General features: G+C 36.8%; 1 protein-coding gene across 2 annotated transcripts in view; it reads right to left on the reverse strand.

Moving 5' to 3' along the window:
* The window catches only part of PDCD11 (programmed cell death 11), a 38,699-nt gene that overhangs the window by 13,830 nt on the left and 8,984 nt on the right, over positions 1-15,885 (reverse strand). For both annotated transcript variants that reach the window (XM_026704712.2, XM_026704711.2), the window contains exons 8-20: positions 14,690-14,797; positions 12,826-13,032; positions 11,413-11,537; positions 10,717-10,777; positions 9,476-9,622; positions 8,084-8,335; positions 7,120-7,260; positions 5,305-5,499; positions 4,714-4,884; positions 3,865-4,084; positions 3,085-3,237; positions 2,388-2,503; positions 347-861 (exon numbers count right to left, since the gene is read on the reverse strand). In XM_026704712.2, the coding sequence (XP_026560497.2) occupies positions 347-861; positions 2,388-2,503; positions 3,085-3,237; positions 3,865-4,084; positions 4,714-4,884; positions 5,305-5,499; positions 7,120-7,260; positions 8,084-8,335; positions 9,476-9,622; positions 10,717-10,777; positions 11,413-11,537; positions 12,826-13,032; positions 14,690-14,797 (2,411 nt within the window). The remainder of the gene's footprint in view (positions 1-346; positions 862-2,387; positions 2,504-3,084; positions 3,238-3,864; positions 4,085-4,713; positions 4,885-5,304; positions 5,500-7,119; positions 7,261-8,083; positions 8,336-9,475; positions 9,623-10,716; positions 10,778-11,412; positions 11,538-12,825; positions 13,033-14,689; positions 14,798-15,885) is intronic.

Here is a 15,885-nt window from a genome sequence, read left to right on the forward strand (position 1 = left end):
TCTGGATTGAAATGAGTGGTACTTAGATGAGAAAAAAGATCACAGTACATAAGCACTGGGCCAAGCATGAGAAGACTTGGGTCTAAATCCAAACTCATAGTAGCTGACTGGGTGATTTTGGTATTTCTACATGGCTCTGGGAAAAATTAGGTGATGGAGAGGTATATATTCCTGAAGGAAAAAGGAGAGGTAAGTAATAGTAAATTTAACAAGAAAATTTTCTGGAACCATGAGTAAAAGTTAAAAACAGAACAGCAAATGCAATAGAAATGCTTGCTAGCCTATTGAGCAACAATGAAAATAACTGTTAGCCAAAGTACAAGAAATATATAAAATGTTGTCTTACTTGTGACTTTTAATGCCTCTGCCACCAATCACCCGAGCATTAATCTTCTGTCCAACTTTAAGTAATGATGTTGGAAAAGTGCCTACAGTAACGTCATCCAGGATCTGGGACGCATGAATGGAGCCAATCAACCCATCATTAAATGCCACTAAGACATGGGTGGGTTTGACAGACTTCACAATTCCACTGACTATGTCTCCTGAGCTTGGCAACTGTTTTGTTACAAATGATGTATCCTCTAGTGTCTCTGATTCATGACGTGATCTGATTACACTCTTCTTCTTCCCTGAACTTTGCACAGCAAATACCATCCCATGATCACCAATCTGTGTGCTTTTCAGAGTCACTTTGACTGACTGTCCCATCTTCAGTTTTTCAGAATCAAATCGGAATGTGTCATTCAAGTGAGAAGCCACAGGAATTGCAGTCAGCTGACCTGTTCCTAACAAGGAAACAACTGCATGCTCTGTAGCCACGTGCTGTACAACAGCCTCATGCTGAGAATTCAGGATTAACTGGAATATATAGAAGTTACAGTCAGAAACTAAAGAAAAGTCTATTATACATGTAATATATTTGCTTTGCTCTATTTCAAGCTTACGTTTTATCCTTCTTTGAAAAAGCTTCAGGAATTTCATAACTTGTTAGTGATTTCTGGGAATTTATTAGAACTTTCTAGCATATAACATTTGAAAGTTTTAGTCTACAGAAAAAGATCCCATAATAATTTTTAATGTTTTGGGGATCTTTTTCTGTAGCCTAAAAATTTCAAATGTTATACGCTAAAAAGTTCTAATAAATTCTCAGATATGACTAAAAAGTCATATCTTCTTCAAGACTAGCAACAAATGCTTGAGGTTTTAATGAAGGGATACCTTAGGATATTTACAGGTATGTACCTATATTGGATTTATTCTAACATGTGCCTAAAGGTTAAATAATATGTGAAATACTGTAACTTAAATCAACTACCACTTTTAAGTCCCTCTACAACAGGGGTGTCAAACTCAAGGCTTAAATCTGATCTGCAGGGCCGGCCTGGAAATATCAAAGGAATGGCCTGCAGTGCCTTTGCCAGCCAAAACAGGGGGCCATGCGTACCCCCCCCTCCCCCCGTGGCCTGTTTTTGGCCTCCATGGCCTCCTGCAGCACTTTGCTGGCCGAAAACATGTCTCAAAGAGGCTCTGAGAGGCCTGTTTTTGCCCTCCATGGCTTCCAGCAGCACTGCTGGCTGAAAACGGGCTGCAGGAGGTCTGGATTGGACTGGATTACAATTATGTGGTCTCAAGTAAATGCCTGATCTGGATAGAAAACAAGCAACATCCTATGTTAATACTACAGTTTAATGCCAGATTTTACATACTGTAGGTCCATTTAATCTACAATCAACAATCTATAATTGACAGCCTTACTATTCTGGAAATTTACCTCTGCTATTACATCTTGTATTATCATGTTATTTATGCTATTGTTTTTATTATTAGTTGAACAATAAAAATACAACAGTATAAATAACTTTTCTGCCTAGAAAAGCAATTTACTATTAAACAATAAGGTATAAATTTAGAAATAAAAATTTTAGTAGAGTATAAAGAATAAGTAATAAATGTTTGCCAGTAATAGCTGGTAGAAGAGATAGGAAAATGGTTATAGTAAATAACTGTGGAAAGAAAAAAGGGGGGGAAATGCATCTTGAGCCTGTGTCTAATGCCCACCATGGCCACGCCCACCCCAGCCACACACACACACACATCCAGCCCTTCAAGGTCAAACACAACCCTGGTGTGGACCTCAATGAAATCAAGTTTGACACCCTTGCTCTAAGACATAAGAACTAATATTTTTTTCTTTCTTTTTGGTATCTTATAATATATTTTAAAAAGGTATTACTACAAAACTTAGGGAAGCATTCCATTGTATAGATTTGTCCATATCTGTAACTATTGGAGTAATGCTTTTTCTGTGGTTTCATCATTACTCATATAAGCATGTATCTATTTTAGAGTTAAGTACTCTATAAAAAAGAATAAGGATATCATACCTTCTTGGCTTTGACAGACAGCAGTTCCTCTCGAAGAGATACATAGATTTGTGATTTCAGAAGATCAACACAGAGAACTACAGCTTTTGCTTTTTGACCTTCAAGAATACTTTTGCCTTAAAAAGACAATAGTTAGATGAAGATAACTGTTTCATGTTCAGCTAAAGAAAGCAATTAATGGTGTCCTAATAAATTAATTAAATTACATCCTTACTACATCAATTCCCAGTGACTTCAGAAACATAAGTACTTTATTTGGCAACAGTGATGATAAAAAGCGAGCTACCCCTAAAGGGAAATAGGTTATGCACCTCATGCGAAAAATAAAAAGATAAATAAATAATAATTTATTAAAAAAAAAAAGTGGTTAGCTAATACTTTCTTCAGGATTTTTTTTTCTATTTTCCTCTCTATGCACTGGGCTTTTCTGGTGATAAAGAGGGTTAAATATGTCCATCCCTGCTTAGCTTTTTGAGTTCAGCCAAAATTGGAAAACTACTTACGTCTAGTTGAGCTATAATTTTACTAGCACAGTGGAGGGAAATCTAACATTCAATGGATCACTTGTGTGCTCATTATCTCATTCCTTTTGCTCTGAAAAGATGTAACACTATGGTAATCAGTTATTCATTTCCAGGTAACAAACAAGACAAAGGGGATCAAACAAGAGTTCGGGGGGGAGGGATAAATACTGTACCTCCAAGTTGGCTGTGAATGGCTATTACAGTCAAACCAGAAACACACGGGGCACTGAAAACTGCTGAACCATCAGCCTTAACTTCGGTAACCACCAATTCTACCCTCTGCCCCACTTTTAATCTGGAGAGTTTCTTAGCCACACTGGTATCACCTGCCAAATAAGAAGAAAATGAATTAAATCTTATTTCCAAATTGGATTTTCATTCTGAAAGTGTAAAAAGTTAATGTGCATTTTATCTTCAACTTTCGACGAAGAATTCAATGTCATAGCAATTAAGTTCTTCTGAAAAATGTCCTTAAGCTAATTTTCCCAGAATAAGAGAACTCCCTACAGTACTCAGCAGGACACTATATGAATAGTACTCATAAGAGCTGAAAGGGCAAAGCATGCCAGACAAGTCTAAACTCTTTAATACCTAGCAGTGAAGGAGGATGCAAGCTGCAGGCAGCACCACCTGGTGGACTGCAAGTTGTTTAATACTGAGAGATTCATTTTAAGCACGGATCCTTGAAAATTGCCTTCTTGTGTTTTTTATGATTTGTCAAAATTCATTGTAAATGCAAACAGAAATTGTCAAATTGAACATCTCTCTCTCTCTCTCAAGGGGGGGCAAAGTCGTCAGGCAACAAATTTTGTTTGACACAGAACCCTATGACTTTCAACTTTATTTTTTAAAAAATATAAATGTTTGCATTGCTTCACAATGCAGCCACGGAAATAGCAAGTGCAGACATAAGACTTTCATGTGCCACCTTTTCTGTTCCCAAACACGCTTACCTCTATTGCTCATGAAGCTCATAATCTCCTGCAGTTCATTAAAGTACTGTTGCAATAGGCCAAAGCTGTCAGGAACAGACTCCTCAACAGAGCACTCTGACATCTTCAGGGACAGCAAGATGCGCTGCTTCTCCTCATCAACACTGGTCACCTTGGCAAGTACAGTTTGACCTATCACAAAATGGTCTTTGGTGTCTGTCACAAACTTGTCACTCATTGCCTGCAGTGACAAAGAGACAGGATACAATTATATCAGCATCAACCCCAAAGCCTCTACGAAGACAGCAGATACCACAACCCAAATGGCTGATTAGGGCAAATTCTACTAGTTGCTGCAGTACTTGTTCTTCTACTACCTGATGCTCTTTGACTTATATCTACTCCTCAGTATGCACCAGCATTCAGCATGCTTGTTCTTGCTTTACATTTAATAGATAATCAAAGCTGCATAATTCCATTCAATGCTGGATAATTTTATACACTTTGAAATTCTGGCATTTTTTGTTTTTGGTTCCTGAATGCAAACCTTGCCTGCACAATTCCAAGTTCTGTCTCTACCCATAATTTTTATTATCAAAGCCATTCAAAATGAAAGTTTTAATTCTTGAAGTTGAATTGATGGTCAAACCAGTAACCCAAAAATATGGTGGACTTCCCTTTAACAGATGTGTCTCTGCATTAATGGGAGGTTGGATTTGATGGCTTAAAATTTTCTTTCCAGTTCTATGATTTTATGAAGAGTAATATGACACCAGACATTTTAACTTATAAATTTGTATTAAGAAATACCCCTCAGTCAATGCATCTGAATAAAGCAATGATTATAATGAACACTGAAGCGAGTCTTACCGATTTGGGGGCCAGACCAGTCAAACCATAGGGAAACTCCACAAATACACCGTAAGACATGATGTTTCTCACAAAGCCAGTAAGCAGCAATCCAGGCTGGATATCAGCAAAACTCTTCACTACATGTTCATCCTCCATAGAGGAAATCAATGCTGGCTTTCTACTCAAGATCTATATAATGAATCAAGGAATTTAAAAAAACAGGCCTGGAAATTTCTTGTACTGGATAATAGAAAAGAAACACTCCACCCAAGACTACCAATGTATTAGAAGCTGAAAAAGTGCTCTAGTGGACACCACTGATCAGTCTTTTTTAACTAGCGTCTTAACTGAGCCAGAATTTCCAGTTGGTGTGGTCCATCTGAAGGACAAAAGAGACTGGGGAAATATGAAATAAATAATGATGCAGTCAGACAACTGAACACAAGTTAGATGCCATGGGAGGAAAAACCAACCAATTTTCTCCACTCATCCAGAAATTCGGCTGGGAATCACAAGGCTTTGGAGTGAACTACTTTAGGTACATGCTATTTGCACAATGTAAGGTGGGAAATGAATTAAATCAAACTTTGGCAAGAATTAAAAGGATACAATGTGACCTCCTTTGTTATGGAGGCATATAACCTTTTGGAGAACATCACCTTCCTTGAGCCAGTACCACCACAACCTACTATTGGACACATGATCAGAGAGTTGTGCCATGGGAAGGTAGGCCGAAACATTGTTGGGTAGGATTGCAACTTCTAGGCCATCTTTTTTCTTGTTCAGAATTTTTACATCTACAATCTAAATAGCACAATAAAAAAGCAGAGGTTTTAGACCATTTTCAATGCAGTATCCAGAATCCCAATAGAAATAACAAACAGGGTATAACTATTTTAAAAATACATGTCTAGCAGCAGTAAGAATCTTAACTGAGTCTATGGGATTGATTTAGAGAAATGGCAGAAACTATGGTCGCAAAATTATAAAATGACAATGTCTACAGCTTATAAAGAAAATCTGTATAAGATGTTTTACAGGTGGCATTTTCCCCCGACAAGGATAGCAAGAATGTTCAAGAATAAATCTGAAAAATGCTGGAAATGTCATCAGATACCTGGCTCATACTACCATATGTGGTGGACTTGTGAGGATGCTAGAAAATACTGGACTAAAATCCGCATGTGGTTGGAAAAAATGACAAAGAAACACATAGATTTGAAACCGGAGTTCTTTTTACTGGGAATCGTACCAGATGTATACAGTAAAGACTTGAAATATCTGATTGTAAATGTATTAACTGTGGCTAGGATTGTATTTGCTAAAAATTGGAAAAATGAGAAAATTCCATTGCAGGAAGAAATTTTAAAGAAAATATTGGAATGTGCTGAGATGAGTAGATTGACATTTGAAATTAGAGAGCAAGAAGATAAACAATTTGTATTTTATCGTCCAACCATTCTATCAATGGTTGGACGATAAAATACAATAATAGAATATTTAGAATGAGATAATAAGGAATATCTTTTTTTTTTCTTTTTCTTTTGCTATTTGACATTACATCTATAAAGTGTTTTTTTAGGATAGAATTGGTATGATTATATGATTTGTTATAGAATAAATTACCTAAATTATAATTATCTCATAAAGTATGAATGAATAAAAGTATAGTCAAATGGTTTTTTTTTTAATAATGATATGAGGATATATAAGTTTGGATTGATAATAAGAGTTATTATGTAACATAACTGTAATTGAGACTATGAAATGAATGCACAAAACTGATGAACCAGCCAACACACTGTTTGTATATAAGTACGGAAGAGAGCTGATGCTTTTATGTTTTGTTTGTTTTGTTTGTTTGTAAAAAAAAACCAATAAAATTGTTTCCAAAAAAAAAAAAGAATCTTTACTGAGTCTCATATGGAGCATTTTATAAAGTTACTTTGTGAAGGAGCTCAACATTAGCTCATTACTGTATCTTTAGTCCTTTACAGAACAAAAGGGCATTCTAGCATTTCCTGTATGCATGTTTCTTTGCTGGAAATTAAGAAATGAAAACAAGGAAAGTAAAAATGGTAAGGTTAATACCAGAGCTGGTTGTGTTAATCAAAATCCCACCCTCAATTGCTTCCTTACAGGAGAAAAATATTTTAATCTCTGCTTAAAGAGGACCGATACATGGGAGAAGGGATCAAAATTGAATTGTGACAATTCAATGTCACTACTGAAAAATCAATCTCCCTCACCTTTTTATCTTTTGCTCTAGAAAATTAAGAATTTTGTTATAGTTGCTGAAATTGGAACCTTTCCTCCTATGCATATCAGAGGGTGAAAAAATATCTTGAATTATCCCTGATGGCTTTAACGTTTGCCTCTGGCATGCTTCTCAAGTAACAGAAAATAATTATTTTAGAAAATTACCTGCCCAGTTTTATATGCCATTTCACAGTCCTTTGAAGTTTCTGTTCTACCATTCTTTGCAATAGCATCCTCTTCCAATCTGAATGACAGCAACAATCTTTCCTGTTCAGGCTCACATTTCAATACAGTCACCTTGACTACCTGTGATTTTTTTTAAAGGAAAATCATTATAGTTAAGTATATCCAGGTCTACACACTGAGGAGCAGTTTGCCAATCACATGAAATTGCTTTAGTAGCAAGCATGTACACAACAGCCATACTGTCTACAAACTGATCCACCATGAGGTGAGGTATGAATGAGGACCCTTAGCTTCATCCATTTGGAACAGAGAATGAAGACTAAACAAACTATAGACTAAAAAATACAGTTTTATTCTCTGATTTCTTTCAGAGAAATGTCATAACATAAGATGTCATTTTCTAGTTTCTTCTAAGCAAAAGAAATCAGTTTCCTGTTTTAATACCACATGCTTAGCTTGGTTAACCAAACTATGATTACGGGGGATAAATTGTATAACTAATTGTGGACAGAGCCATGAGGTACCAACGAGTCCAGCATCAACTATCACCACATGAACAGTCACCATTAGATTCCGACTAATACTTTATACATACTAAATGCACAATTACAATGTATTCCGTAATGACAGCATTACATAATTGCTCCTAAGCTCCCCTTTATATCCTATCTCTACTGTATTAGCAACTTCTTTACTTGGAAATTCTACAACTGTTCTTTGGACTTGCGTAGTTGTATAGATTTTAGTTTTATAATGGATTTTTCACAGTGATAACTTAAAAGTGCTATTTCTTTAAAAGATGAACATTGCTTTTCTACATTGCTGTTTAGATTTTAAAATATTATTACACGCATGTCAAATCTGTTATACAAACATATGCATTTCAGATAGCTGTTTTAAGTGCAATACTCAAGGGTACTTTTTACTTCTATTAAACACTTACCTGGCCTTCATAGAAGGCTTCTTGAGGAGCAGTTAAGGGGAGCAAACCAAGTTCATTAGTGGGTACTAAGCCCCTCACATCATTATAGAATTTCACAATACAGCCAAAATCCTTAACACACGCAACAAAACCATGAGTGATCAGGCCTGGCTTGGCATCTTCAAAACCGTCAAGGACAGGGAGCTTGGAATTAACAAGGGTCCTCTTAAGAGTCAGAATAAGCTTCTTTGTTTCAGGATTGCAGACAAGTACCTGGAAAAGCAAGAGATTGGACTCGTGTTTGTTAACAAAAGTAGTTTTAAGCCAGGTTATGACTAATTTATGTAATTAGAGTTAAATGCAATCGATGGACCCTCTAATTTCAGAAATATTTGTGTCAGTAAAGCTGGAAGAAAACTGGGAATATATTTCTTTACGTTATGAATATAATAATCAACTAACTCTGAATATAAATAATTTTAAATGGAGTAACCATTAAACTTCAGATAAATTTTTCCCCAGCTGATACCTTTGAGATACATTGGGATAATTTTACACTTGCCTACTTGGGAATGACCACCAATAAAGTCCATAGATTTTAACTGTGCATGTTATCCTTGAGTTATGATGGACCAGGATTGCCATCGCTAAGTGACACAATCATAAAGTGTGACTCACGTGACTGCATCACTCAGAGATGACAATCCCAGAAGTCCTGGTTGGCATCATAACCCAAAGATGTGTGGGTTGCTAAGTGTGAGTCCCAGATAAGAAGTCCAAGGCTGTGACAGGGAGATGCAGAAGGCTTACAAGGAAGGCCGACTATTCAATTAACTTTGCTTGTGGGAAGTTCACAAATGGCAATTATGTGTTCCCGGATCCCTGTAACATCCTCATCATGAGCTGCACACCAAGTCCCCAGATCACAATCACGTGTCCACAGTGAGGCTATGAAGGCCAGAATTTTGATTACCCATTTTTTTCAGCGTGCCACAATTTTGAACAGTCACTGAATGAATAGATGTAAGCTGAAGACTACCTGTATTGAGAAGACATTCATAAGATTATGGCATAGGTAGTGTGTTAATATCTAACTGATAAGAAAGAGGCGTCAGGATTTATTTTTAGTGAAGCTTATATGTATTTCTACACACGAATACAGGACAGAATACATGGCTTATATTTTACTTTAGACTCAGATTAAGTTAGTATAGTTAGTATAACAATTTGCTTAAAGGCACCTAGCAAGCATCAAGGCTCAGAAAGTTTGCATATACAGTTGAAAGTTTATCCACATTGTCACAACAGCTTTAATGATAAAGGTTATATAGAAGTACTAATGACAGATAAGAAAATTAAATTAAAAATATTTAAAATAGAGTTTAAATTTAGTTCCTTACAGAAAAATCTTACCCGGCACTTAACAGTAGTCCCTGTGCTATACTTCTTCTCTGGCTGTTTCAATTTCACATCTGCAAGATGTAAATTGGGGACAAAGCCTTTGATACTCTCAGTGATCTTCACTTCCATGCCCAATGGCTTTAGAGTCATCACTTTTCCCTAAGAGTCAAAAATAGACAGCAGGTAACTGAAAATCAAAATCAAGGCATAAACAAATCATTCAACATTTCTTTTTCTTCTAAAGCACAGCAACAATTCATAACTCACCTAGCGGAAATCACATCATATTTATCATATTTATAAATCATATTTATACACCTCCCCTAATGGATCTATGCAACAAATGTAACAGAACACAATAACCGTCAATTTGCAAAGCATCCCTGACTTGCTCTCGAGTTGCCATAGGCAAGGGGGATGGGCAGTGGTGGAATTCAAAAAAAATTACTACCGGTTCTGTTGGCATGGCTTGGTGGGCATGGTGTGGCTTGGTGGACTGTAAAAGGATACTGTAATATCTCCATTCCCACCCCACTCCAGGAGAAGGTTACTGCAGAATCCCCATTCCCTCCACACCCTACCAACCTGATTTCGAGGTCCATTCTCCTGTGCTGGGCAACAAAAGAAGACCCAGCCGATCACTGGAACTCGGGAGGAGAGAATAGATGGGGGTGGGGCCAGTCAGAGGTGTTATTTGCCGGTTCTCCGAACTATTCATAATTTCCGGTACAATTTCTCCAAAACTAGTCAGAACCTGCTGAATACCACCTCTGGGGATGGGGAATCAAACCTCGCAGCTGCATCAAGGAACTTGCATTTCAGAACAACAAAACAAAGCAGATTCCAGCTGGACACTTCAAGGTTTCCACAGAAACCCACAGTGGCTGGAGGGAGTGACTTCTACAACCCGCAAAATTGCTTTTTGGAGAATGTGACTGATGACACATCTTGGGGGGAGGGGAAACAGGGTCAGAGCCAAAGTGCGAATTAAGTGAGGTCAGAGTTGGCTCCACTTTGTCCGTGCCGACATGAAGCTCCTAATAAACAACTGGATTTCTTTTGAAGCTTGGCCTTAATTAGGGCATCAGTTGGAACACTGACAATAACATTATTCTGCTAGAGTTACATAAAGTTTGGACTCAAATACATATACCAAAAAATGTTAATATTCTTTCAGAATAACATTTTCAGTCAGTTATGATAGCTGATTCACAGAAAATAAAGAAACAGCTTTCCTTTCTTATTGAACTTACTTCTAGCACTTGCCCAGGATGCATATCATGGTATCTCAGAAATGGAGCATTGATAATATGTCTACAAGCATAAAAAGACAGAAAATAATTCTCCTTAGTGTGAAAAAGTAAGGAGGATGAAGTTTAAATAATAGCTTCTTAAATTTTACAATATGCTTTAGAAAGTTGATTTGATTGGATCAAATTGGCTTCAAATTAACTATCTGAATCTACAGAAAATTCAGATGTGTTTATTCATCTAAGAACAGCTGCTTCAGCTAATAGAGCCTAAAAATTCCAACCCAACATAGGTCCCAATTCTCATGTAAACAGCAAAACTGGAATATTTGTATCCTAATAAATAATTACAATTTGTGGGTCATTTTGCTAGTCTTTTTTCAGCATTCTATCAAACCAGTGGTTCTTGAATTAAAATACAAGGGTTCAAAATACATAAAATTGATGTTAAAATAAGAATGTGTAGCAACTAGTTAAGTCTGCATAACTAGTTAAGTCTGCATAACTAGTTAAGTCTATATATGTATGTCTTTTTGAAAGCAATTCAGCACTCAAGGGAACTGAAACGTATCAGATATTTATGAGGCATTGGGAAGTTCCTCCTACCTTGGGCAGTGTCAGAAATGGACATAGACTATGTTCAGAACTTAAACATTGATCCATATAAACCACATACATGAAACGAGACAAGAACCTTACTGTTTCAGAGACACCACAATCATGTCATCTATCAAGCTGTAGTCAATAATTCGGCATGTATGTTTACTTCCAGGCTTAAACACCTCAGTTTTGAAAGATTTGGAAGTCTTTGGAAAATACTTTATCTATAAAATATATTATAAAGATTAGGTCAATTACCGTTAACCATGCCATAACACAAAAGAAATGATGTCTTAGATGCTTGGCCAGATTCAAAAACCCCAAATTTACTTTATTTAAAGCCATCAAATATTCTTAAGGATTGTTGCAAAAATGAACAACAAAACATAATAAAAATCTTATAATGCATGTGACAATAATATTTGTTTCATATTAAAATTTACCTCTCTAAACTAGTGTCCAAACTACAAAAGAGGAGAAAAAAATCTTTGTGTGATGCTGAAAAAATAATGAGGGCACCAAATTCCTGGGAGGGTCAGAAGACCACGGTGAAGAATATACCTATAAAAGGATGTGCTCTTCTTTTATTAAAAAGTAGCATCATTACCATTGGGGCTTTCATTCCCTCCAAATGCAGAAAAGAAAACCACAGTCCATGCAAAAGCCTGTCCGTTGCTTTGTACATGCACAGTAACAACAACACTAAAAGGTCCAAAGTGCAGAAACATAAAAACTTTCATATGTATGCAAAATTCTTGTTTGTTTGACAACTGTGGAAACATGATATCCGTACAAGCCACAGATAACAGAACCATAAACGTTTATAGTCATCCATTTCTTAAATCTATACCCATCTATTCTCCAGAAGGCTCAAGATGATTTACATGGCAGTGATCCTTAATTTTAGCCCCTATCAATAGGCTGGAGTAAGAGAAAGGGACTGTTGAAAATCATCCAGTGAATTTCCATACTGAGGCTGCGTTAGGACCTAAATCTCCCAAATCCTGATCTAGTACCTTGAATATTAGCCACAGTGGATCTCAGTTTGGTCTTTAAAGACACACCAAGATTTTAAGCAACTCAAAAACCTATGAACCAGTTTGTTTATTTTAAAGGATGCTTCATTATTATGAACGAATGATTATGCAGAAGAAAATTGAAAAAGTCTTTACTAACTTTTTTGGGAGGGGGGGGCGGTGTAATTCCCCCCCACACACACACAACGCATGAAACCCAGGACTATATCTCCACAATCTGATGGCTAATTATGTTTTGATTAGTGGAACCCAAGTGGCGTATTTCTGTTCTACAGATTTCACTGTACAGGTTCTTAAAGAAATACTAAAATTTCTACATTTAGCAAGGACTCATTAATGGATAAAATTACTGCTAGAAGCTGAAGTCTTCCAGCCAGTTAAGAAGATAACTGGATTTCCTTTGATGGTTTTTGAGTGATGAGACTTCTAGAGAAAGAAAATGAATAAAAGCTGAAGCTACCATCATGCTACTTACATGTGAAAAAGCATGACTGCCATCATCCAGTGTGAAAACAGCACCAATGTTTTTGAGAAACATCTCTACTTTTGAGTCAGCTACTACCATGCCAAGTCTATCATTGGAAAGTTGGCCAAGCTGGATGCCAGGCTGAAGGAAAACAGGGCGCAAAGAAAGGCGAATTGCCTTGGAGGCAGGATTATTTGAAAGAATACAGGCCTTCACCTAGAAAGAGGAAAAACAGAAGAAAGTATTTTAATTCTATTTACTAGAGAAGATATCAGCTTGTGGAGGAATATATATATATTATTCAGCTTTGTTCGGGTAGTACCTCTTATGTAGGGCAGACAAAATCAGTAAGATACTACACAGGTATCACATCAAGATTGCCTTGAAAACAGACAGAAATATAGCAGCCATCCTAAGAAACCCCAAAGATAAAATTGACCTGGAAAACCAAGGCATATATGAAGTCCCCTGTGCATCATGCCCTGCCACATACAATGGACAGACCAATAGAAGAATAAGTACCTGCCTAGATGAACACAAAAATGCAGTAAATAAGCTGGAACACACTTCATCACTAGTCCAGCACATGAAAGCCACAGGTCATAGCATTGACTTCAATGGCACCAAAACCCTGGCCACTATAGAAAACCCCAGCTACAGAATTATCAGAGAAGCCATAGAGATTGAAAAAACACCTGAAAGCATGAATAGAAGAGATGACTCCATCAGACTGTCAATTATCTGGAAGCCTGCACTATCAAACAAAAAAATATCCACACCACAAGCCAGGCAAATACCTGGGCACAAACAGACTTCCCTGATACCTCCAGCTCAAATACACCCCAACCAGGCACCCAGATGAAACCTAGCTTCCTAATAAATGATAGCTGTCCATTTACTTAGAGCCATTCTGGCATTCTGGCCTTTGGCACTGACCAAAAAATAGCCAACATCCTAAGAAACCCCAAAGACAAGATCCAGCTAGAAAATCAAGGAGTTTATGAAATACCATGCAACAATTCCCCAGCCACATACATTGGACAAACCAACAAGAGAATAAATGCACACATTGCAGAACACAAAAACGCAGTCAGAAGAGAAGAAAATACTTCCTCCCTCTAAAGCCACAGGACATGAAATTAATTTTGAAGGAACCAAATTAATATCCAATACTGAACACGCCAGCAAGAGAATAATCAGGGAAACCATCGAGATAGAGAAACACCCCCATAACATGAATAGACAGGACGATACCTCCTGCCTACTAGACATCTGGAAGCTAGCCCTCACCAACAAACGAGTCCCAGCCACAAAAACCAACACCAGACCCAAAACAACACGGGACACCACCGCCAATCCCCCTCATCAGACCCAGGCCCAAGCCCATCCTATAAACAAAGGACAACCACCATCCAGAAAACAGACCACGACTGCTTCGCCAGCTGTCGCACTGCCGACCCCAAAACCAAACAAGCACACCTAGACATACACACACACACACACACACACACAAAAGGTGCCAGAAGATAGTAAAAATATTAAGTCTTGACTCTGATGATTTCATGGGTACATCTATATAGTAGTATTTTTTATAAGTGACACAGAAGTATTAACTATTTCTAAGACATTTATCTATTTGTCAGGGTAGCTTGGTAATCTACCAACCAAGTATTAACCAACCCTATTCCCACTGAGTTTCTATGCTTATAAAAGGATGGATAAATGCTGCCACCTTCTAAGATCATTAAGAATATTACTTTTATTTTTTTTAAAAAAAATCTAGAATCCAGGAATATGAAGAACTACTATTTAGAAATGTACTAATTTATTTACATTTTCATCATAGTTTAAACATGGTTGCTTACCAACTTACCATCTGATTTGGTGACAAATGTCCTGTTTTTAGAGAATTTGTGTGCATGAAATCCACAATTCCAGTAAAGGAAGAGAGAAAACTTAGCGAAATGCCAGAAGAAGTTACCTAGAAAAATATAAAAGGAAAAAAAAGTCTTCCATGTGATTTGGATTTCCTTAAAAGAACTGGAGGAAAAGTAAGACTTAATAAAACTTTTGAAGTATATATTTTGACATTTTAGAACTTTTATATATTTGGTTAATATAATTATTTTCTACTATGTTTGAATTAAATTTAATTTTGCATGTCTCACTGAATATGTGAAATTATATACCCTTTAAAAGTCCAGCCAGATGAAAGCTAGTAGCATGTACATATATTTGCCAAAAAATATTTTATTTTGTAATTATCCTTATGTTATACTGGGTTTAAATGGGAAAAGGAGCAAATGATGTATACAATAATGCAATTAAAGACCTTCCTGGCCACAGCTGCCACCTGCTCTTTGAGGAAAACCTGTGAGCCCAGGACCAACTCCAAACCATGTCCTAGTTACTTCTGGAACTAAAACTGAAAAATCCCAAGACAGAAATGGTTCATTATCTCCCAGCCATTCAGATTAGCTAGGATTGATCCTAAATTTGCTCCTTCTCATCTACATTCCAACATCCTCACACTATCACAACAGAATCTTGACAGATTCGCTTAATAAGCCTGGGTTGAATCATTAGCAGATCCTTGAAGCCTGATCTCATGATGAGGGATGAGCTTGTCCATCAGTTTTAAATAGATATTAAATAGGAATAATGAGAGGATCAAGTCTTGTGGGAGTCCATAGTATAGGTGGCTTGGGTTCAATCACTCCTCCTGCACCAACATGGAATGGAACTGGGCTTAGGGAAAGGAAGAGAGTCAGCATTCTTGCTATCCTTGATTCTGGGAAGCAAATGAGATACGCTTGAAAACCTAACCTCACTTTGAAGGAAATGAAATTAATATAGAATTGTTGCAAAACAATTTTAAGATGAAGGGTTTATAAAATCCAGTATCTGCCTACATACTTTCCAACATCATTTAGAGTCTAGAAGAATGAAAATTGCAATCACAAGCAGATATCTGCCTACTATATAGAATCTTGGATTAATGATTCTTAACTTCAATTTGGATGAAATATGCCCACTACAAATACAATTTTCTTTTCGTCTTTTTTCTTT

The sequence above is a fragment of the Pseudonaja textilis genome, chromosome 4 (assembly GCF_049901715.1).
Source record: "Pseudonaja textilis isolate UNSWEBS1 chromosome 4, rPseTex1.2, whole genome shotgun sequence".
NCBI lineage: Eukaryota > Metazoa > Chordata > Lepidosauria > Squamata > Elapidae > Pseudonaja > Pseudonaja textilis.